General features: G+C 43.1%; 7 protein-coding genes across 7 annotated transcripts; 3 read left to right on the plus strand and 4 right to left on the minus strand.

Moving 5' to 3' along the window:
- Nucleotides 1-41: 41 nt before the first annotated feature.
- Nucleotides 42-1,997, minus strand: VTP21DRAFT_1354 (uncharacterized protein; the record flags this gene model as incomplete). Its single annotated transcript, XM_069391432.1, has 3 exons — nucleotides 42-1,124; nucleotides 1,186-1,665; nucleotides 1,731-1,997. The coding sequence occupies 3 exons, from the start codon at nucleotides 1,995-1,997 to the stop codon at nucleotides 42-44; spliced, it is 1,830 nt and encodes a 609-aa protein (XP_069251475.1).
- Nucleotides 1,998-2,266: 269 nt separating this feature from the next.
- VTP21DRAFT_1355 (uncharacterized protein) lies at nucleotides 2,267-2,778 on the plus strand (the record flags this gene model as incomplete). The annotated part of the gene is made up of 2 exons (XM_069391433.1): nucleotides 2,267-2,477; nucleotides 2,615-2,778. The coding sequence occupies 2 exons, from the start codon at nucleotides 2,267-2,269 to the stop codon at nucleotides 2,776-2,778; spliced, it is 375 nt and encodes a 124-aa protein (XP_069251476.1).
- A 542-nt stretch (nucleotides 2,779-3,320) lies between these two features.
- VTP21DRAFT_1356 (uncharacterized protein) lies at nucleotides 3,321-5,571 on the minus strand (the record flags this gene model as incomplete). Its single annotated transcript, XM_069391434.1, has 12 exons — nucleotides 3,321-3,653; nucleotides 3,720-4,011; nucleotides 4,102-4,145; nucleotides 4,210-4,323; nucleotides 4,389-4,503; nucleotides 4,569-4,687; nucleotides 4,749-4,808; nucleotides 4,872-4,925; nucleotides 4,998-5,084; nucleotides 5,160-5,228; nucleotides 5,301-5,368; nucleotides 5,433-5,571. 12 exons carry the CDS (start codon nucleotides 5,569-5,571, stop codon nucleotides 3,321-3,323), a joined length of 1,494 nt encoding a protein of 497 aa, XP_069251477.1.
- A 2,744-nt stretch (nucleotides 5,572-8,315) lies between these two features.
- Nucleotides 8,316-10,931, plus strand: VTP21DRAFT_1357 (uncharacterized protein; the record flags this gene model as incomplete). Its single annotated transcript, XM_069391435.1, has 8 exons — nucleotides 8,316-8,425; nucleotides 8,490-8,937; nucleotides 9,003-9,170; nucleotides 9,233-9,304; nucleotides 9,368-9,488; nucleotides 9,560-9,742; nucleotides 9,799-10,272; nucleotides 10,330-10,931. 8 exons carry the CDS (start codon nucleotides 8,316-8,318, stop codon nucleotides 10,929-10,931), a joined length of 2,178 nt encoding a protein of 725 aa, XP_069251478.1.
- Nucleotides 10,932-11,423: 492 nt separating this feature from the next.
- On the minus strand, nucleotides 11,424-13,416 carry VTP21DRAFT_1358 (uncharacterized protein; the record flags this gene model as incomplete). The annotated part of the gene is made up of 7 exons (XM_069391436.1): nucleotides 11,424-11,751; nucleotides 11,829-12,073; nucleotides 12,146-12,784; nucleotides 12,852-12,932; nucleotides 13,000-13,107; nucleotides 13,172-13,230; nucleotides 13,296-13,416. The coding sequence occupies 7 exons, from the start codon at nucleotides 13,414-13,416 to the stop codon at nucleotides 11,424-11,426; spliced, it is 1,581 nt and encodes a 526-aa protein (XP_069251479.1).
- Nucleotides 13,417-13,794: 378 nt separating this feature from the next.
- On the minus strand, nucleotides 13,795-16,361 carry VTP21DRAFT_1359 (uncharacterized protein; the record flags this gene model as incomplete). Its single annotated transcript, XM_069391437.1, has 4 exons — nucleotides 13,795-15,123; nucleotides 15,184-15,441; nucleotides 15,508-15,815; nucleotides 15,875-16,361. The coding sequence occupies 4 exons, from the start codon at nucleotides 16,359-16,361 to the stop codon at nucleotides 13,795-13,797; spliced, it is 2,382 nt and encodes a 793-aa protein (XP_069251480.1).
- Nucleotides 16,362-20,641: 4,280 nt separating this feature from the next.
- Nucleotides 20,642-21,136, plus strand: VTP21DRAFT_1360 (uncharacterized protein; the record flags this gene model as incomplete). Its single annotated transcript, XM_069391439.1, has 1 exon — nucleotides 20,642-21,136. The coding sequence occupies one exon, from the start codon at nucleotides 20,642-20,644 to the stop codon at nucleotides 21,134-21,136; it is 495 nt and encodes a 164-aa protein (XP_069251481.1).
- Nucleotides 21,137-21,730: the final 594 nt, after the last annotated feature.

Below are 21,730 nucleotides of genomic sequence, written 5' to 3' on the forward strand. Positions count from 1 at the left end.
AAAAGGTTAACCAACCTCGACCAATACAAATATGGCACTTTTTATCTTACGTCATTTTCAATTAAATGAATGCCCAAACTAGCTTGGGTGGCATATCCGTCTGCATTTGCCAGTAGAGTCCCCGTGCGCGAAGGCACATTTCCAGAGAGGGATTTTCCATCGGGAGAGGGCGGGGAAGCAGCACTGTAGCTATTCGCGTCGGTGTGGCCATCTTTGTCTACGTACGGTAATGATTCTATCGAGTGATGGGGGTTGGTTCGTAAAGATCGCACACTATGCAATGGGGGAGACCTCAGCAAGCTTTTTATCATGTCACTACCGGCCAGAGTATTTTCATGTGCAAAGTCGCGGGAAGGTATTTGTGAAGCCAATATTCCCTCGGGTAAACTCTCGGTGGAGCCATTGTTCCGTTTGAAGAAGGGCGTCTTTATCGAGAAAGAAGGGTTGCGCAGCCTCTCCTCTTTTATCGGCCGTTGCTCTTGGATACTTCGCACCGAAGTAGAAGAGGATGAGCGCCAAAGAGTCTTTAGTTTGGTTCTGTTCTGAATCTGCTTCTCTTGTTCAGTGTCCGACGAGGTGCATAGCGGATCGCGGAAGAGTCGGTCGCGCATTAAGACTGTCTTGAGCGAGCCAAGGGGCACCTGCTGCGTGTTGTCTAAACAGTCCTCTGAATGGGCCGATTCGGTCCGGCTTGCCAGGACAAGGGCCTCGTTGCCGACCACCACGCTCTCGGCAGCTATGTCATGTTTCTTCTTGAGGCCAAAGGAGAGTGCACGACGAGGCTCAGAATTGCGCTTAGATGGACCTCGTGGGGAAGCCTCGTGATGTAGCAGGCTAGCTGCCTGCATGGGACCTTTGGAGGAGAGAAGAGAGGTAAACCCTTTTAGCGAAAGTCTGCGATCGCGCGTTCCAGAGTTTCTCCTCCCGAGTGAAGGAAAGGACGATTTATTCTGGGGGGTCTTGCCCATTGTATTCTCGGGCAACATGTTCGAAGACCTAGCATTTGAAGTCGTGCTGGTGGTTAAATCGTTTGCGGCTTCGTTCACCGCACAAGGCTGGATCAGCGTACTGTGTTTTTGCTTCCGCTCTGAAAGATATCGAACCCGTTGCGTATAGAGTTCATGCTATACCATCAAGCAGTTTAGTTGGATGCTAATAGAATAGAATTCGGTAGACCAATCTTACAATATGCATGAGCTTTGGCTTATCGGATGCAGGACAAGGTCCTGCGAGTGCTTGATCCAGCAGATCGACCGCGTCTTGATAAGCACATAATGCCGCATCGTAGTTGTTTTCCGCGTCAAAAGCAACGGCTTGCCGCGCCTTCTCGCGAGCAGCCGAGACCATGAGGTTCGAGGCAGAGGGACTTGTCGGGGTAAGTTTGCAATTCAGTGGTGACGGCTTGCAGTCGAATTTAGTCGCAGCGCTCGAGAGGGTCTTGTCAGGCGATGGCGGATTCCCCTTCTCTGTTAATATAGGACGCTCTTCGGCATCACGATCCAATGTGGATGAGCGGGTATTCACTGAGGAAATGTTGCAAAGGGCGGTGCCTAGAGCTGCGTCATCTATAGCTGGTTCTCCCGGGGGAACAGAAATTGCTTTCTGTGATCCCGGGTCAATGTATAGGCGAGAGAGGTATAATAGCCGCTGCTTGTATGATTCTTGCTAAAGATTGGGAAGTAGAGTGAGTCTATGCAACGGGATGATCTTACAACACCACGGAGGCTTACAATCTGCTGGAGCCGCTTCACGTCGCTCACAGAGGATGACTCGAATATCCTTGCGAGCAGCTGAATTGCCTCCTGGTAAGAATCGATGGCGGCCGTGACGTTGTGCTCGTTGTCGAGCATCACAGCCTGACGCGCTTTCTCAAGCGCCACGGCCAGCTGGCGATTCTTGCTTAAGGATTTCCAGGTGTGAGTTCGCGGCGGGGAGCCCGCGGCGTCGGCGGCCTTTGGGAACAAGGAGGAAAACACCAAGGGGTCTCTCTCGCCCATTGTCGTGTCCTTCAGTCGGCGGGATTGCTAAGTGGAGGCGGTTAATTCGCAAATGCAGACCGCGCAGGGAACGGCAATGTCAAATAAAAGAGGGTTTCAGGTGCAAGAGAGGGGGTCGCTAAGCCTATTTGCTATGTATCGAAGAGACGATCGTAAATTTGCGTTTCAGAACCTAATTTTTTTTTGTGGCTCTCCCATGCGAGGCAAGTGTGTCCACAGGCGGGAACAGACACACGCACAAAGCTGTCCCTTGCTTGCCCAAAGCTCCCATGGCACCGCCCGTGGCCTTCCCTCGGCCCTCCAACCTGCTCAGCCTGGCCGCGGGGCGCCGCCCGGCCGGCTCGCCGCTGCAGCGAGCTGGCGTTGAAATCCGCCGTAATTTCGATCCAATTTTCCCGTTTTCAAAGTCATCCCCTAATGGCCTGCCCGCGGCGGTGATTTATGCACCCGGGCCCTCTCAGCTGGGCAGGCTTCGATATGGTAATATCAAACCCACCCGTGCCAGAAACTGAATATCAGCTTATAAAGTAACTGCTCGGAGGGCCGTGGGCGGCCGCCATGACGACATAGGCTCCGTGCCGCGGCCGCACAAAAGAAGCACTGCGAAATGTGCATAGTTGTGGGCGACGAAGATCGAGCTCCATCCCCGCGCTCATTCGTCTACGCAGCCTTATGTCATCCGCCATTGTTCTGTGGACTGAGACTGGTAGAGCTTGGCTTTAGGTGCCCAGGAGCATGGCCTGTAGCCGGAAGGAGGGCCTTCCTGCGGCACGGCCCTTGAAAGGCCACTGAGAATGCATCGGCCCGGGAAAGAGTTAAGCTTTGCGGGGACAGCTGCACAGTCTGATCAAGAAAAGCGGGAGCGTCGGCAAAACCTGTCAGATCAACGAGGGACTGTGCGATGTGTTTAGGGAAAAAAAAAAAAATAGCTGCAGGCCACCGTCGGAATATGAACCAGAATTTAATCTATTGTTTTTCTAGATGCACAATTTCTGGCGTAGTTTATATTAGCATGTGCTAACACAACGACGAGCCGTGGATTTCTTCTGTTTCTCCTTGCAAGCATTTCTATATGGCCGCCCATTTCCGCTCATTTTTTTTTTTTTTAAATCTGGACCCAAGGATCCCGCTGTCTTTGAGGACCAACATTTCCAGCCATGTATGGTACAATATGATTTATATAAAATTGGAAACCCTTGGAGCTAATACAACAAATCTGGTTGTTTCTAAGAATCGAGTGGAACCATGGGAATCATAGGAAACAAAGCTACCCCTCCTCCTAAATATTCGCGGTGTATTTTTAGTTCTTCATGCGTTGGGCCGCTAATGCTCGCTAGATTTTCGTTCCTGGGTTTCATCATCGTGCGCACGGTTGTAGTCCTCCTCTTCCTCCTCGCTGTCCCCAACATCAAAGTGTCTATCAGCCGCAAAGAGCGCGGGCGACTCTGCCACCAGCTCATCCAGCTCATTGTCATCTTCGCTTCTTAGCGCCGCGAAACGGGCTTTCGCATTTTCTCGGTTGCGGCGATACCATAGAAATCCCGCTAAGCCAACAAGGCCGCCCACCACTAATAGCGCAACGACGCCAGTCGCCGCATAGTAGTGATTCCATTTACCAGAGCCAAGGCCCGTGGGGTCCTCCCAGCCAAAAGGAGCCTACACATTGAAAATTAAAAGGGCATAAGCAATCCCAATTCAACAACGCTTCCAAGTAGAACGCACCCCAGAGGTGCCCACCCAGGAAGGCACTTCTGCAATACTCTTGTCACCCAAACCCATGAACCGATTCACCATGTCAAGCTCAGGTAAAGGTTGATCGTAACCCACGGCATGGGACGCCTGACTCACGAGAACATATGTAATATTGCGAGCAGATTGATAGGTTCCTACTTGGGTGCCGTTCACAAACCAGGGAAGGACTGGAGCATCGCCCATGCCTACCTCGCCGCCCCACGTAAGATTAGCGAGAAGAAGTTCGTGGCCGAGATGGTTATAGGCGAGATCATTATCGCCGCTAGATAGAGGGAAGGAGAGATGGGGGGAGGGGGGAGAGGAAGGTTTAAATGTGATCCTATGGTTAGAGTGAATATCGATATTAAAATACCTGTAAAGTAACAAAGGTATTTTTTCTAGTAATTCCGGTAGAATCTGTCACAAGAGAGGATTAATAAATGCACGATTAAATTCCATGCATGATATTCTTATCACCCACTTTGACCGGCGGTTCGCTAGTATCCGTATTAAGTGCAGATGCAATACGCCCATTGCACTCCGTCCACCCGGTCAGTTTAATGTTTGCGTGGAGCGATTTTACAACTTTGGGATTCTATGAAATGAACAGAATAAAGCACTTCATCCCTTCAACCTCACAGAGTTGGCATGGATAATTACCCGTAGATACATAGAAAGGTTCGCTTGCTCATATGGCCAGGTAATACCACACTTCGGGTAGACATCATGTAGTCGGATGTCGTGCTGATTGACACAGTGCATAGCGCCATCTTGCCTATCAATTTTAAAAATAGATAAAGTATTGAATCTGCCACATGCTCCCAAAAAGTTATCACTAACGAGAACAAGGTATGGTCAAGCACATTTTGAAGGATCTTATCGCAAGTTGCAGACCGAATCCGAATCCCCGTCGTCCGTTGCTCCTGGTGGCATTTGGCGAGGAGATCTTCCGAGTCTTTCTGTAATAGGAGACACGTTAGAACAAGCCAATGCACTACATGCTCTCCAGAAGACAACTACCTTTTGGGAATCGTCCTTCAGCAAATTTTTTTCTACACTAAACTGATGGTGTGCATGGTACTATTAACAGAAGAATGAGTAACAAGGGAAACACCTCGCGTGTTATTGCTCACAGAAACCTACTTGGTGCCATGGATCCAACCAGGGATTGCCCATGATTAGACCTTTTACATTATACTATTTCCAAAGAAAAACGAGGTTGTGAATTCGATCAGATCATTTTACATGTAAATCTGAAGAGTGGGATACCTTGGAAGTGGCATTGCTTCTTTTCAGCATCTCCTGTGCAAAATAGGGTACAAACACGCCGCCATATCCTTTCCCCGCTAAATAGATCTATATTTGATAGAGGCGGTGTAAAAAATTTGTTATTCCATGCAGTGAGTATATACTCGGAGCGGCAAGACTTACATCCGCCTCTTTGAATTGATTGAAGGTATCAAGAAATTTGTCGATAAACGTCAGGAAATGGGCTGACACCTATGGGGCATGAAAATATCAAAATAAGAATGGCAGAGACGCATCCACTTCACAGAAAATAATAGAACAAACCTCTGGAATACTTTGGTCATAACTATCTGTGCTAACGAGACTAAATCCTGTTCCGAGAGGTTGGTCCACTATAATTGTCAATGAGAATGAGGCAATGGTTACGGAAAGTACATCGTCTCTTCACCCATATACCATATAGCACGTTTGCATAAGTATTCCAACTACCCTTGTTCAACTGCGACGATGTCGTGTCATTGGGGCGGAATGGTCCATTATCTAGGTATATATCACCAATACTGCGGAGCCGCATTAGCAACATCGACTTCATCATTGTATACTACTAAAAGAATTTACCTCGAACTATGCAACATTTTCAAAATTGACAAAATAAGAATAAAGATAGAGTTAAAAAAACTCTTACACTCCGGAGATGGAGTATCTAACTATCTCACCATCCAGGGCCACCATTGAGCCAAACAATCTATAGGAATAACGCTGAATGTATTAGTGGACCTAAATAATAGTGCATCTGGACATATATACCAGTTTTTCATTGCCCTTTGACTCGCGCTTTTGAAATAGCCAGAAAAAGATTTGGGCATTTTTCGATTCATCGACGATGATATGTCTTGATGCAGAAGCAGAGGATAGGGGTTAACAAATAGTATAAAACTGGCTGGAAGAGAGAAAGCAATACCCTGCGTAGGATGGAACTGTATCTTTCGGATCAGGTAGATCCCCGACCGCATAAACATCTACGATGTAGGTGTTGGAGTTGGTTAGATTGGTAGGAATTGGATAATATTGTAATAGGTGAAGATAATAGATTTCAGTAATAACTCCAACGGATGAATCGAGATGAGAACACAAAATGGAATAGGGTCTTCGGTTACCTTTCGTGGGATTGCTCATCTCTAATGTTCTGTAGCGATCATTGAAAACTTAATATGAATATAGACTTGCCACGGATAGAGGCTTATTGCACTCGCCACCCATTGCGGGGGGGAAAATAAATTTAAAATTACTATTGACAGGAGAATTTCTCTTCGAGCCGCCTTTTTAAATGGCTGTAAAAAGACATAAATACATCACGATCCTGCCCACTCGTCCAGGCAATCCAAAGGGCACATTTCCCTTCCTCTCCACCCCCAGATATCTCGCACTGAAACTCAAAGAGTGGCGTATCTGTAACCATTTGCTCCGTTAGTCGCGAGTCCGGTAACCGTACCTTTTCACGACGCGAGGCGCGAGACCATGTATTTCTCGATGCAGAGCCATGTATCTTTCCCTCCTCCTTTACGACGATTCTTATTTCAAGCAAAGAAAGAAGCTCTGTCAAGTAGAGAAGTAGAAGCTCTCTCTCAACACGCCATTCGGTGGTGAATTCGGTCTTGGGTGGAGCAGAGCTTCTGAGCCTCTTTGATTTTGGTCGCGCTATGCTCTGTGGGAAAATACGTTGTAGCATACTTACACATAAACAACAGAACAAAGAGTCTATTCTTACATCTGGCGGCCGCCGCGCTCCAAATGACCATCCAATCCCCCACCGTCGTGTATAACCCTGGCAAAATTCATGGACGGCGAAATTTTTGATCTAATCATAAATTAAATGATCAGTAGGAGTAAGCTCACTATTGTAAATGCAATTACATTATGAGCCTTTAATTTTGCTACGATTCGCTCAACAGTATCTTTTTTCCCCGTCATGGAAGTATACCACCTGATACCCAACTCGTGAGAGAAGTCGCGAAAATGATCGGACCTAAACTTAGCACTTACAGAATTCGATCTTTGAGCTCCAAGCTCTCTTGTAAAATCCTGCTAATGAAGCCGAATTCTCCACCTTCTGTCAATAACTCGTGCGATGATCCGGTGCATATCTAGAAAAACCAAGGTAAACGCTCTATAGTTTGCACTACCATCGGCGTAAGTTCTGGATAGATTACCGCAAAGGGGGCCAGATCTTTATTGCGACTGCTTTCATCCATCTCTTCAAAACTCTCGTAAAATGGTGGGTTACACATGCAAAAATCATAGTTATCTTCCGTTAGTGCCTTGGGCGGGAATATTCGATCAGGTGTATTATGATATAGAGATATGTTTCTGTTCATCCCGTTTCGATCGACGTTTTCTGACGCGTATCCAAGCGCCCGCTCGTTAATATCTACGGAAGATATAAATGTTTGCAAGAATATAAGAGAGCCAGTGCAATGATTACCGGTGGCCAAAAACCGCCATTCTGGATGCAGAGCACATCCAAGCAATGGATAGATGCAAGAGGCACCAGTTCCGATATCAATACCAGTTATCCGAGCATCAATATTTTTCCCATTTGCTGTTAGCAAATCCTCGATCCAATGTATATAATTCAATCTGTTTGGGACCTACTCCGCTTTAATATTTAACCAAGTTCTTCGAAAATATAAGAGACATACAAAATCTTATTACCGCTGGGCAAAGAACGTCAAGTGGAATGGTGAGGTCGATTCCAAAATCCTCTTTCAGGAGACAACAAGTTAATTCTCTAGCATAGTCAAGTAACATTTTCGTATTATAATACAGCTTATACCAATACCGAGTATAAGATGGTATTGCAAAGACGGATTTACCTGACAGCCTCTGGATTCGTGAAGTCAATGGTCTTTCCGCCGCTCTTTGAAGGCAGTACGCTATTGAATTTTATAAACCATTATAATTCATTTAAAACTAAACCGATATAAATGTGGTTACAATGGTTGAAAGCGAGGGTATTTTGCTGCTAATTCTGCGAAATTGGGAGGTCTATCCTTATATCGATTGCGATCATGCATCGACGAGCTGACATTACCGAAAAGTTTGTGCTTATTTTTTTCCGTCATTTGCGATAATTTCTGTATAAGAAAATCAAACTCAAAATCGAACTGCAATTTTTTTTTCTTTTTGATCACTTTTTTCTCTTCTCTGCTTCAACCAAGATCATCCATAATCAAACAGCGTTTATGAAATTTGAAGTTTAGCGGTGATTATATATTCATCGGCATTCACTCCAGTGCACAACCTCCTACCATTTAGTGGACATCAATCGGATCATTCATCATGAGCAGACGCAAACTAGATCAAACTAGAATGATGCTCGCTCTCTCACCGACACTGACACGTTCAAAGGCTGATGAAGAGGGCGGTGCATTAAAAAACTTTTCTGATAGGTAAATTGGGGTCAATCTTGGGGAATTTCCACTGATCTTGATCTAATACAAAACCATGTATTAGTGGTCTCTTATTTCTCTCCTTAATGCAGTCGCGCCAGGCATGGACGACATCGCTCCTTACTCCTTTTGGAAAACAATCTAATGACGGTACACTACCAAACAATACACCAGCTACCTCTCCTCCGGTATCTTATCTTGGTTCCGCTTGCATCACCATCGGCCCCCATAAATTCCCAGATACTAAATTTTACGAGGTCATCCGTATTGATCAACCAGCGGTACCTATTTCTGGCGGATCGGTCCCCGTGGATAGCAAAATATCTCTGCTAGAAGTAAAAAATGAAGTCATAATGCATGATGTACATTCAGAACAAAAGATTACCTCGAAAGATGTTACTTCGACTTCAGATTGCAGCATAGTCATCGAATTCAGCGAGAATCCATCTGAACGATGGCTGTTACCCAAAAACATAGTTGGGGAGTTACTAAACATGAGCGAACCGTTAGAGGTGTGTGGTTGCGGAGCATTTTTATTATATTAACAAGGACATCATTCTCAGCTATATTCAATTAGATTCTCGCGTCATTTTACTTACCAGCTCAAACTGTCCATCACTCTGTTCGAAACCATCAGTTAATCAGTGTCCGTATCTCTGGAGCAACCTATGTATTGTGGAATGCTATCCGACGTTCCAATTGCGCAAATGATATATTCTCAATGTTGACCGGAATGAAGCATATGGTAATCAGGAAAGAGATTCATACTTTGGTTTGGAATAGGTTTTAATCTTTCTGCGTATTTAGATTGATGTTCACGCTAGCCGGTACTACTTTCAAAACTGCCTCTCTCCTGAACTGCCTCCCATCCTAAACGAAGTAATTGTTATATTTATTGACCCGGCATTTATGCAAAACTCACTTTCGCCTTAATTTTTGCAGTATGCCTCTGGAATGACTCAAACGGTCGAAGCAATTACGCCAGCTAGTGGGAATAAACGAAGAACAGGCTCAACAGAGGTCGGAGGAACAAAGCAAAAGCGATTCAAACCGGGCTCTCATGGTGCGCATGCACATAATACATGCCACTGGTTTCTTGGGCTTTTACTCATCTCTTTTTTTTTTCCCGCTTAGACCCAGGCTTTAAAAAGATGCCAAAACCAATGCCAAGAAAAGCCCACTCAACTACTTCTGTCAATGGCGCTGGTGGAAACATTGGTGGTGCTGGAGGAAATAACAACAGCAACGGAACGAAAAAATGTGCTTACTGTGGATCCAGAAATACCCCAATGTGGCGGCGTGGTCCCGATGGAGCGGGTAATGGCATAGATTTTTACCTTTACCGAACTAAGTCTGACCTTCCATCAATACAGGCACACTTTGCAATGCTTGTGGTGTCAAATGGAAACATGGAAAGATACTTGGTCATGCTGCAGCTTCACAGGCCCAGGCCGGCTCGCCCACGAATGAGTCATCCAGCTCTTCAATCACTCCAACCGCACCCTCTCCCAAGATCAAAGCGAAAAAACCGCCATCATCGCAAAGTTTCATCCGCCCACCTCTTACAAAATCCTCCATATCTACACCCTCTGATCTATTATCCTCCGAAAAAGTGCGTGAAAATATAATCAAACCGCGTCCGCAAATGACTCCTGCAACTGAACGTCCGCCCCCTACTCCAACTCCTCCAGCCAGCGCTGGGCCTAAAGCAATGAGCGCACCACTTAAAAAGAGATTCTCCAAGGTTAACGTTATGGAAATGTCTCCGACCAATACTCTGCCTCCCTCTGTGACTCCCACTGCTTCAACCAACACCATCCTTTCCGAGCAAATCACAGATTCTCCTAGTAAGTTACTCTCGAGTGCTCTACAAAATGCAGTTGACTGACTTGTGTATAAATTAGCTGCTGCTTCTCCTTCCCTTCCTTTGCCCCCAAACCCTGTGCCAACTCAACCAGCCAAGTCATCGTTTTCCCTCCCCCCTGCAGAACCCGTGCCACCTGTAGAGAAACAGTCAAACGCAAGAGGTGCAACTCCTCCACCTGCACAAGCTAAACCGGTTGAAAAGCAACAACCGCAGCAACAGCAGCAGCTAGCAACCCCATCGTCGAAATCACACCGCCCTGGCCCCGTCTCTCTCCCCACCTTGTCAATTGCATTTGGCCCAGACAACGCAACCTTTATTCACCCAAAATGCCAGATCGAATTACGTAATGATCACTTCAAGATTCGGTTGGAATATCCCGGATTCGAAGCAACTACGGCCGAAATTTTTCGGGCTAACGTGGAGTGTTTCGAGTTCGAGGTCACCAAGGATGAGGGTGGTGCAGTGTTGGTGTTACGAGCGATCGTTGGCCAACATCTCCATAAGTTCGGAAAGGACCTGCTAAATCCTGTAGGGGATGAGACTGTCGTTGTATGCAAATTCCGGGAAAAAACCCTTGACGGTGAGCCTCAGGGAGTGGTGCAAAAGCTATTAGAGCGATGGTTAGCAACGGATGAATAGTCGCTTAATTTGAGTTTTATTATATTTCAAATTGTTTATAGTACTATATTGAATCTTCCTGCTACTCTTCTGTAATAATATGTTCTTTCTCGTCAGAGTCTACCCGAAATGAGTGTTCATATTACCAACCAATGCAACATAAAGCTTCATTCCCATTAAGTGGTTTGTTGATTGATTGTGAATTTTATTCTGCTTGCAAGGTGGAGGAAATAGTCAATAATACAAAAGGTCACTGCCAAGGAAACCATTAGAGTACCAGTAACTGGTACTCTAATGGTTTCCTCGGCAGTTGTCAATTGTTGACAATTTGGATGAATTGCAAATAAACATCATCCAGCATAGCATTTTATCTATCAGCATATCGAATGGTGTCAAGGGTGTCCTGAATGCAATTTATCTTTATTTTTATTATTCTATTTATTTGTTCGACATCTAAATATATAGAGCTGTGTTCAGGGCACTCCCATTTTTCGAGGCTCACAATATAAATAGCTAGCCATGTCCTGCATCTGCCTTCTTCTCCTGTTTCTTCTCTTCATCTTCGTTCTGCTGTTGTTCCTGGGATCGATCTGGGCACAGCTTCTCACGTAGTTTTCCAACTGCACTGCGGAAGAACCCATTTTCATTGCCTTCAGTGGGCTCGTTCTTGCCCTCGTTTTGAGGTTTTGATGCTGAAGTGGGGTTAGACGAGCTAGAGGTAGCAGAAGAGGAGCTGGAAGAGGAGCCGGAAGAGGGGTTGGAAGAGGTGTTATCAGGATGGCCACCCTCCAATGAGGCAGCATACTTTTCGATAAGTTCACGCTGATTTGGAGTGAGAGATCTAATATTATTGATGCATGCAACGAGTTAGAAAGCCCTTCAATATCGCCCAAATTTTAATTTTTTTTTTTACTTTACCTAGGGAGCTCAACTTTTAATACCACCACTTGATCACCACGATCTTGCCGATTAAGACGGCGAATGCCCCGTTGTCGAAGCAGAATGTTATCGCCAGGCTGAGAGCCAGAGGGTATTTTTAATTCAACATCCCCGTCAATCGTGGGAATACGAGCTTTTCCTCCAAGAATGGCCATGTGGAAAGGCACTTTCTTGTCGACAAAAATGTTTGCGCCCTGTCTGCGGAAAATCTTAGAGGGGGACACCTATCCACACCAAACATATTTAGTAACTCTAGTACGTAGAGAACAATATGGCGAATAAATCGTTTCACTTACCGAGAGCCGCACGTAAAGATCACCTCGCGGACCGTTTCCTTCCAGAGGAGCGTCACCTTCACCCGAGATCCGGACACGATTCCCCTCCTCCACTCCCGCAGGGATATTCACCTCCACTGTCTTGCGAGTTCGTACACGGCCTCCACCCTCACAGGTTCCACAAGCGGCTCCTGGTGGCAAGTAGCTACCCAATCCGCCACATGCTGAACATGTGGCTGACATATGAAACCCACCCCCTATGGAGATGGTGGTCGAGCCTGTTCCTCGACAGGTTCGGCACACTTCGCGTGAACGGCCAGGTCGAGTTCCACTCCCATGACACGTATCGCAAACCACTACCGGATCAACTGTAACCGTACGCTTTGTTCCTTTTGCTGCCTCCATGAACGATATATTGAGTGGTACTTCTAAATTATCTCCAGGTGCACGGCGGCCTTCTCCTGGTGATGCACCGGGTCGCCGCGTACCGAAGCCGGCCGCTCCCCCGAAAAATTGGTTAAAGATATCTGCGGGATCAAAACCAGGGAATCCTCCTCCTCCCCCGCCGCCTGGGAATCCTCCCGCGCCAGGTGGTACATCGCCAAATGCGCTATAGCCGAACTGGTCAAACTGGGCACGCTTCTTATCGTCGGATAAGATCTATAAAAGTGACGGAATCGAGCTGATTAATGATGGGATTATATATACAATGGATAGATATATATACTTCGTAAGCCTCCTGGATTTCCTGAAACTTTTCCCGGGCTCCAGCCTCCTTGTTTGTATCCGGGTGGTACTTTTTGGCTAGCTGAAAAAAAAAAAAATAGCAAAGTCAATTTCGCGTATTCCTATACCGTCATAGGTGTTAAAATTACTTGGTAATATGCTTTTTTAATATCTGAAGCAGATGCATCTTTCTTTACACCAAGCACTCCGTAGGGATCTTTGCGCTGCGTTGCAGGAGTAGTCGCATGGAATCGTCGCTAAATTTAAATAAACTGATCAATTTCATTATTATTCTCTCCAAAAGGTCAAACGCTAACTCACCCTTTGCTCACACCATATTGAAGGTGCAGGAGCAAATGCTCTACACTGTCCTTTGCTGACTAATAAAGGGAAAACTTGTTAATTGCGGGGGGGGGGATTATTCAACCTCTAAAATCAGTCATACTTTTTTGAATGTTAATTCCTACAGTCCATCCTCCTTTCCCGGGCTTATGAGCAAAATCACTTGCGCAGGAATTTAGCCTTTGATGTAGAACGAATCTCCCTAGACGACGGGCTGTCGACATTGAGCCGGTACCAAGCAAAGATTTTTCCCGCGTATGATGAGATAACTTCACGGGTTTTCAGGTCTCAATATTGTTTTCGGGACTGCTGTTTTCAATTTGTGACAATCAATTTTGTAATTTCCAAGGAAAGAGATAGAAAAAACTAGACAACATGCAAAGAACTGTACAGAAGCGAAAAAAAAAAGAAAAAAGAAAACAAAGAAGAGGAGGAATAACATAAAAAATGAGAAAATATAATATAAAGAGAAAAGATACAGGAGTGTTCTTGCTCTACCCTAATATTAAATACTAGGACAGGTCAAAAAGATAAATTTAACTTACAAAAGAAAAAAATATATATAAAGAAATTGTGCCAAGTCCTTGGTAATTTTTTTCCATTTAATAAAGCGAAATGCCGTCTCCTATTATTTGAGTGGGTCTAGTGAGACGTTTGCTGATCAAGTCTAAAATCTCCTCTGGAACTGATGGGAGGATATGTTGATAGGGCCGGTCCTCAATATGAGACCCATTCACGGCTTCACCATTTCCATTCTCTTTTCCGCCATTATCTTCATGCTCCAGCTTGGCAGCAGATCCCAATTCACGTAACATCACCGTCGTTGGCAGAGTAAAAGGAAGAAGCATTTGCGAGTCCTTCATCTCCATTAGCATAGACATCTCGCTATGCTCACTGTTTTGAACCCCCTCAGAGTAAGAGCGCCGCCTCCATTCAGCCATTTCTGCATCAGCCTGCGAAGGGCTACAAGGTCTGTCACGCATGAATGGAGGAGTAAGCAGACCCCTATGTGATGAATAAGCGAAGCGCTGTTCTGAGTTCAAGTGGTCGCCATCCTCGGCGCTGCGTCGAGATGCGCGATGTTTGAATACATTTTCCGCAAGTTGTTGGACATAGGCTACGCATTCGGGCGGTAACTTTGGCTCATCCACTTCATAACGATATGAATTCACGCAACGCTTGAGTTGCACAGGATTGAGAGCGTTCACATTTTTCAGTGTATCGATGAATTGTGCAAAATCTGTCTGCTGCGATAATATCTGGATAAGCTGAAGAAGCTGCACAAGCGGGGTCAGATGCTCAAGACTAGAGGCAAACCCGTTAGTGCGCACCCACTCCTCAAGAACGCTGACATTCATTCGAGCTTGAACTGCTTTAGACCGGCAGATCAGTTTGCGATTGCTCAAGACTTTGTTGAAGAGCTCGCAGGCAACAAAATGGACGAGTTGTCCTATCACCTGCTCCACCACCAGTGGATGTACACAATAAGTACGCAGCACATAAAGCACCGACGACAGAAGAGCGGTAACACTTTGCGGTGTTGTGGGAGCGGCAGATGGACCACGTCGTCTAAGGCTTAACCCAGTGGTTGTGTTGCTACGTTTAAGACCATTAGCAGCTGTCTGCTCAAATGCCGAGAGCTTATTTCCATCCTGCTTCCGCTTGATATTGAACAGTCGCCATTCACCCTCGAATTTAACGTCTAGGCCTGGAATGGCGTCATGATCCAACATAGCCGCCTCAAGTATCTGATCCAATCGGTGTTGGAGGTGATGAACGAATACAATATAGATCTCCGTTATCACTTCACAAAAACGAAGCTGATGCGAAACTGTAGCAACGGTGATCTCGTGATCTTTTTTGAGAAACAGCAGCAGCAAAGTGACGTTGGATATCCAGTAGGCAATCAGTCCATTGTTCCCAGGAGAAGCCTGTATATCATAGGAAATTAGAAAATAATATGGAAGAATAGAACTGTCGTCCGATTGTACCCTTATAACTTCAAGAATTCGTTCCGCTGCACTATCCAGTAGCTCGTTTAAAAGCTCCGATGGGCCGTAATGATGCGCAAAACGAGCACAGAAGTAAAGGGTATTTGCAGAAATATATCTATATTTACGGTTTTGCAGTGGAAGCGACACCTCGGATACCGCCACGTCCAAGATGTCTTGGGTATTTTCCCAGGCAAACGCTAGCATCTGATGTGCTTTACATGCATCCCAGTCGAACTCCTCGATACCCTCTTCCTCCTACCAAATTCAAGAAACGAGTAAAAACCATTATCCACAAAATACTACATTATGGATATAATCTACCTCCAGCTTTGCTAGTTCAGCATCCAGATGTAATGACTCTTCCATTAATTGAAGAGCCTGCTCCGCCTCATCCTGCAAAAAATATTCAGGTTTACTGTTTGGCGAATTCTCACGCTTTTTTACTTTGATGCCGTCGCTGGATCGCCCTAGAAGCAAGTCCAGCATCTGGCGATTTTCTGAATGGACAAAGTTGAACACTGTTCTCTCTCGAACAGTTTTTATGTCGGTGTAGGCATTATACTCAAGTAATAAGCGCGCTATTTCTAGATGGTTATTATTTGCAGCCCACACAAGTGGAGTCCATCCATCTGATTAATACATAGACATGTCAGCACTTGAATGGACACACAAAAAATCGCAATATTACAGTTATCTTTGGCATTGGGATTAGCGCCCGATTTCAATAAGAGCCTTGTTGCCTCCAAATGACCAAAACAACAAGCGTAAATCAATGCTGTTGTTCCATCCTCATCGCCAGCATCTATATCCAAATATTTTCGGCAATTATTTAGCATCCTGGAAAGGGTAAACGCGTCGCCATTCGATGCCGCCCGTAAAAATAGCCGGGTCAGCTTCTCAAATTTCCGATCTTGTGTCAAGCCAGGCTGGTGAAGCACTGTGTTTTCATCCTCCAATGGATCGATTGCATCAAGCATGCTCACTCGCGTTTTTGTCGCCGGATCACCCGTTACTTTTCTTCTACTCTCATCATGAACGATAGTAGGAGGAGGCGAGGGTGGAGGGATTCCGGGACTAGATGCTAAATTAGGGGATTCAGAACGAAGGTTTGTATCCCAATTGTCGTTGTGGTTATCATTAAGTTGGTTCTGCTCGATGTGCGCCGTGACGAACATAATATATGTATATATGAAGGAGATGAATACAAAATGGGGAGATATAGGTGTAAGAGTCTAAATATCATGCACGAGAATAGATTATCCGAAGAAAAGGCCCTGAGGAGCCACACAATTTGACAAGAGCCTCAGAATGAATTCTCGTATGAATACTATGTGAAATCGAAATGTCCGTTGTTGCTTATTCTCAGCAAAAAAAAGGATTCAAATCTAAAAATAAAGACGATCGGAAATAAAAGACGAGATAATGAAATAAGAATGGCTGGAGATTTTAGGCCAAGCAAAATAGGTTGAGCTTAATCTGACTACGGTTAATAAAAAAAAGAAGGGGGACTCTATAGTTAATAGAAGTCTCAAAAGCAGCTCTCTCAGATTATAAAATGATACAAGAATAGACTTCGACAAGAAACTAGGTATCTATTGAACTGTCCCAACCTAACCTAATCTAATATTGTACATCTCTAAACTCGATCAAAAAATAGACATTTGTAGATCAGAAATAGTCGAGTTTTCTTAAGTGTATGCAATTATCCGAAAAAGCTTCCAGTGAGGAGTGTATAGTGTATTTCTTCTTTGAATCTAAACTAATTTTTACAGGTATATATATTATATACCCTAAGCAATAATAAGGGAACTCCAAAATGGATACGGTTGGATATTTCTTTCCATCTCGATTATATCTCAACCTCATAGATATATCTTTCTACTAAGATATGATATGAAATTTCTATCCTTTACACTATCAATATTACAGAAAATAAAAAAATCACCGATCTCAGATGGTGTATTAGGCGGAGCAGGTCTACTAGGTCTAGAACTGGGAGGGGGAGATTTTTCTACCATACTTCTAATGATACAAATTAAGGAAATGGTTACGACATTGATTTTCTACTAAAACTACCTACCGAATTTAATAAGTTGACACGCTTTTGAGAGCACTAATTTCTCATGCAAAACAACTAGTAATTTTTTTGTCTTGGGAAAGTTTTTCCAGAGATAAACTGAGATCCATCTAATATGAATTTTTGATGTGGCTTATTTAAATTTCTTTCTGGTGTTACGTTTCGTAGTTTCAGCTTGTCTTATACTTGTGGCTATTTGTGACAACATCATTATATGCATATATATATTGGGGTTTGGACATTGGAATAAACTAAGCAGAGTTTTCTCTTACTCTCCTATCTCAAACCATCCTTAACACCGGAATCGATAGAAAGGAGCCAAACGAGAGTCTTACCGGTAACGAAGCCAATACAATTCAGAGCGATATGAAGGATAATGATAGCTTGTTTGATACAAGGTTAACATCTCCATCAATAACTAGTAGCGTTCGAAACAGTCCTTCAAATATCAAATCAAGCCAAAAGCGTACATCCAGTGGGGTTGGCGATTCGCAAATGGAGTTGTTAAAAGTTTTGGCTGAATGATGGGATTCAAAACGACAGAAAGAAGATGTAGAGAGAAGTAGCGTTGATAATCAATACCGTTTAGTTCAATGAAGCAAGGATGGAGGAGCTATGTTTACGCAAACATGAATTTGACAGGAATAAATTATAATAAATACTAAAGAGAGAAAGAGCAGATGGAGCTTAAAAGATAAAAGATACAGAATTGATTCAAGAAGCCATTTGGGTAATCAAGTGTATCCATTTCTTTGAGAGCACTTCAGTCAATAAGGTATCCCACTATTCTTTGCTCAAAATGCGCTCAATTCTGTCATATTCCGAAATACTTGTTTCCCAGTTAATTGCTTCTTCCGTTATATTCTCTCCATCATCTTCCCATCCTTCTCCAAAGGATTCAACGAAATTGTGCAAGATAATCCCACAAGATATCAGTCTAACAATAGGCTTCATTTCTTTAAGTCGCAAAGAATAGAAAGCCAGGAAATGGCGCTTAAGAAGGCCGATGGCCCAACAATATTTCGCACTTTTCTTGACAATATCGTGTTGAAAATTCTCTCTTGTTGGCTCCTAGGAGTTCGAAAAGGTGCGATGAAAATAGGTAAAAGATATAAATTTCTGAGTTCTTTTTCAGATAGCGCAGGCATGGAAGTCGATTAAAGCATAAGAATGATGTGACTTGGATATTATATTTTAAACAAGAAAATTAAACCGCAAAAATGCGAAAAATCCATCGTGAACGACCCGACAATGGAGGAAGGAACTAGTGATACATGATTGGATGGATTAATTTTTAACCAAAGTAATCGATTATTCAAATAATCGACCAAACAAATTCATAAATGTTCCAATACTCTTATTCTGATTTCTTATTCTGTCCCAATTTTTAAATTCAATATCACTTTTCAGGCTTGGATACTCTCATATTATCATAAAACAAGAACGTGTGAACAAAATTCGCAGCCTACTATCCCAAATAAGAATCAGAAAGTTTAATGAGCCATGCCTCGTGATTTGAATTCGAACAATAAAACAGTTTATTTTTTGTTCCCATTTTCCCTTTCACTATAAAGTCTTTGTCAGTTTCATTAAGCTGTTCCTATTCAGAGTTACGATAAATGTTTTCACAGATCGCCTCTACAAAAGAAGTGAAAGACAATAGAGGAGTCGTATTAACTGGAAATACGAATATAACCGTGAATCATATAGTTGGTATGAAATATTTAAAGACGTACCTATAACTTGTTGCATACTAAATTTTATCATATCTACATGAAGGGTTAAAATTGACCACCAATCGACATAAAAAAATTGACTTAAATAATATAGATAAGTGTTTCTTTGGAGTACCACCAGAAAATCAAGCGTTTATCGACCGAAAAAGGGTTTTTAAAACCATGAGGAGGGCACTTAGTGAGGATTATTCAAACGGATGTAGAGTCCTGGCGCTTACAGGACTCGGTAAGACACAAGTTATGCTCCGATATTGCTATCTTCACCGCTGTGAATACGATTATGTTTTCTGGCTTTGAATTGAGAATTGGAGTATGGCGATTTCCGCTTTCAAAAATCTAGCAAAATATCTTGGTTACAAGAAGAGATTGACCACGAAAATGGACCATAATGAGATTTTCAATTGGGTCCGCTCCTGGCTGGAAGATAGAACTAAGTGGCTCCTTTTATTAGATAATGCCAATGAGGAAACGGTTAAAATAACTAAGTTTTTACCTCGCGATGGTGGAGTAGTCATCATCACCACACGCGAACACATCTCACCGAAAAGCGCCAAGGTGATATCCATCAATAAATTAAATAAAGAAGAAGCACTTTCTCTACTTCTCCAACCAATGCCAATTGATTCGATTGACCAATCAAGTTCACAATATCGATATGCTTGTGAAATCATCAATGAACTTGATTTCATGCCACTTGCAATTGACCTCGCACGTGCATATATATAATACTGGTATATCTTTTCAGGATTATCTCAGTCAATTCAAAATGAATAACCATATCTTACTTACATATCGTGACGAGGATATTTCTGATAGTTATGATCATACAATCTCAACTGTCTGGAAGATTTCATTCGAGCGCATTCGTAAGTTAAATCCTGTCACAAATATGATACTTGAGGCCTGCGCATTTCTCCATCCATATGGAATTCCAATAAAATTCTTCGAGCGACAATATTTCATTCTAAATCTACAATCCAGTAATGAACAAATATTCACAATTAATTTGGATGGCATAGCATTGGTGGAGCATATTCGAAACGCTATAGGGATTTTATTAAAATATTCTTTTGTGTCAAGAGGTTTTCAAGATGAAGGTGGGGAGGATGTTGTAGTTGGTGAAAGAATATCTATACATCGACTCGTGCAGAAAGTCGTTTATGATGCAATTACTGGTACAAAGAGGCTTCAATTGGCTCATAATATATCCAAGGCTCTCAACTGCAAAACTGAATTTGCTGATCCATTCGAGCTGCTGACGCAAAAACTCTTGATCATATATATTCCTCACGTTTTATACTTCATTAACTTACTCAACCATTTCCATCTGAAAGACTATATAACGAGAGATCTCAGCGATTTGTTGTTACGAATCGTTCCCAACATGATACGCAGTGAAATATTTTTTGTGATAGAAAAACTCGCACAGTTCTCACTCAGAGTTTCTGAGGTTTTATACGGACTGGACCATCACGATATTGTAATATCTCTCTACAATTTGGCATGGCTCTATACAATCTGTAGTCACGATAAAGCAGAATATGTTTTTCAGAGAGCACTAAAAATTCAAGCGAGAGTATCAGGGTGTGAGCACTTAGAAACAGCGAAAATATTAAAGAAGCAATGCTTTATCCTTCAAATAATGGGTTGCTATTATAAAGCAGAATATTCTTATAATCAGGCTTTGATTATTCAGGAGAAGAAGTTGGGACTAAATAATCTAGATATATCAGATACTTTGAAAGCTATTGCAATTCTCTATTATGATCAAGAAGATTATGAAAAAGCTAGACAGTTTTACCAAAGATCACTTGCTATTCGGGAGACGACACTTGGACCTGAACATCCAGATATCGCATTTATACTGAATTATTTATCTATGATACACAGACGCTCTGGTAATATCGATAAAGCTATATCATTTTGTCGACGAGCACTGGATATCCGAGAGAAATGGTTGGGATCTAAACATGTATTCACAGGTACATCTCTAAACAACTTGGCATTAATCCATTATATGCAAGGAAAATACGATTCTGCCGAGCACCTATATTATCGAGCATTGGAAATATATGAAATGGAATTAAAGTCCAAAAGGTCACTTATAATAAAAATCACATCAGCTATGGGTATTTAGAAATGGAACATGATACCCACTCTCTTATATAGATCAAAAATGCCACCAAATCGAATGCTGTGCAATTGTTCCGTGTGCAAAAGCCAATGGATGGGCAGATCAACAAAGTGGAATCACGAACTAATTCTATGTGAAGAAGATAAGGCCCAGAGAGACTGAAATTTCTACCGAAAGTCTACAAAGAGAGAGATAGTATTGAGAATGCTTGGACTCTTTTTCGTTTAGTCAACACACATTTCTTAGTAATATCAGTTTGAATCATTTTCTAAAGCTTCGATAGTTCAAATCATCTCTCCTCACCAATACAATGGATAATAGTTATGAAGAGGCCGTAGAAGAATCACCCCATAGACTGAACTCTGAATACTTAAGTGAAAAAGATAATTATTATAGCAATGAGAGTGGAGCTCAAAGCGATGAAAGTCCAACACAAAACAGTGAAAGCGAAAGCACGAATTCTGAACCTGGACAGGATTGTGAGTCCAGCTATTGCTTGGTATCGGTCCTTTATTAAAATTATGCTTTAAGCATACAATTGTGCATAAACAAATTGCCACAAAGTCTTATTAGAGGCATAATATGCCTCGAGGTGAA

The sequence above is a fragment of the Calcarisporiella thermophila genome, assembly GCF_041956535.1.
Source record: "Calcarisporiella thermophila strain CBS 279.70 unplaced genomic scaffold VTP21scaffold_11, whole genome shotgun sequence".
NCBI classification, from domain to species: Eukaryota; Fungi; Calcarisporiellomycota; class Calcarisporiellomycetes; order Calcarisporiellales; family Calcarisporiellaceae; genus Calcarisporiella; species Calcarisporiella thermophila.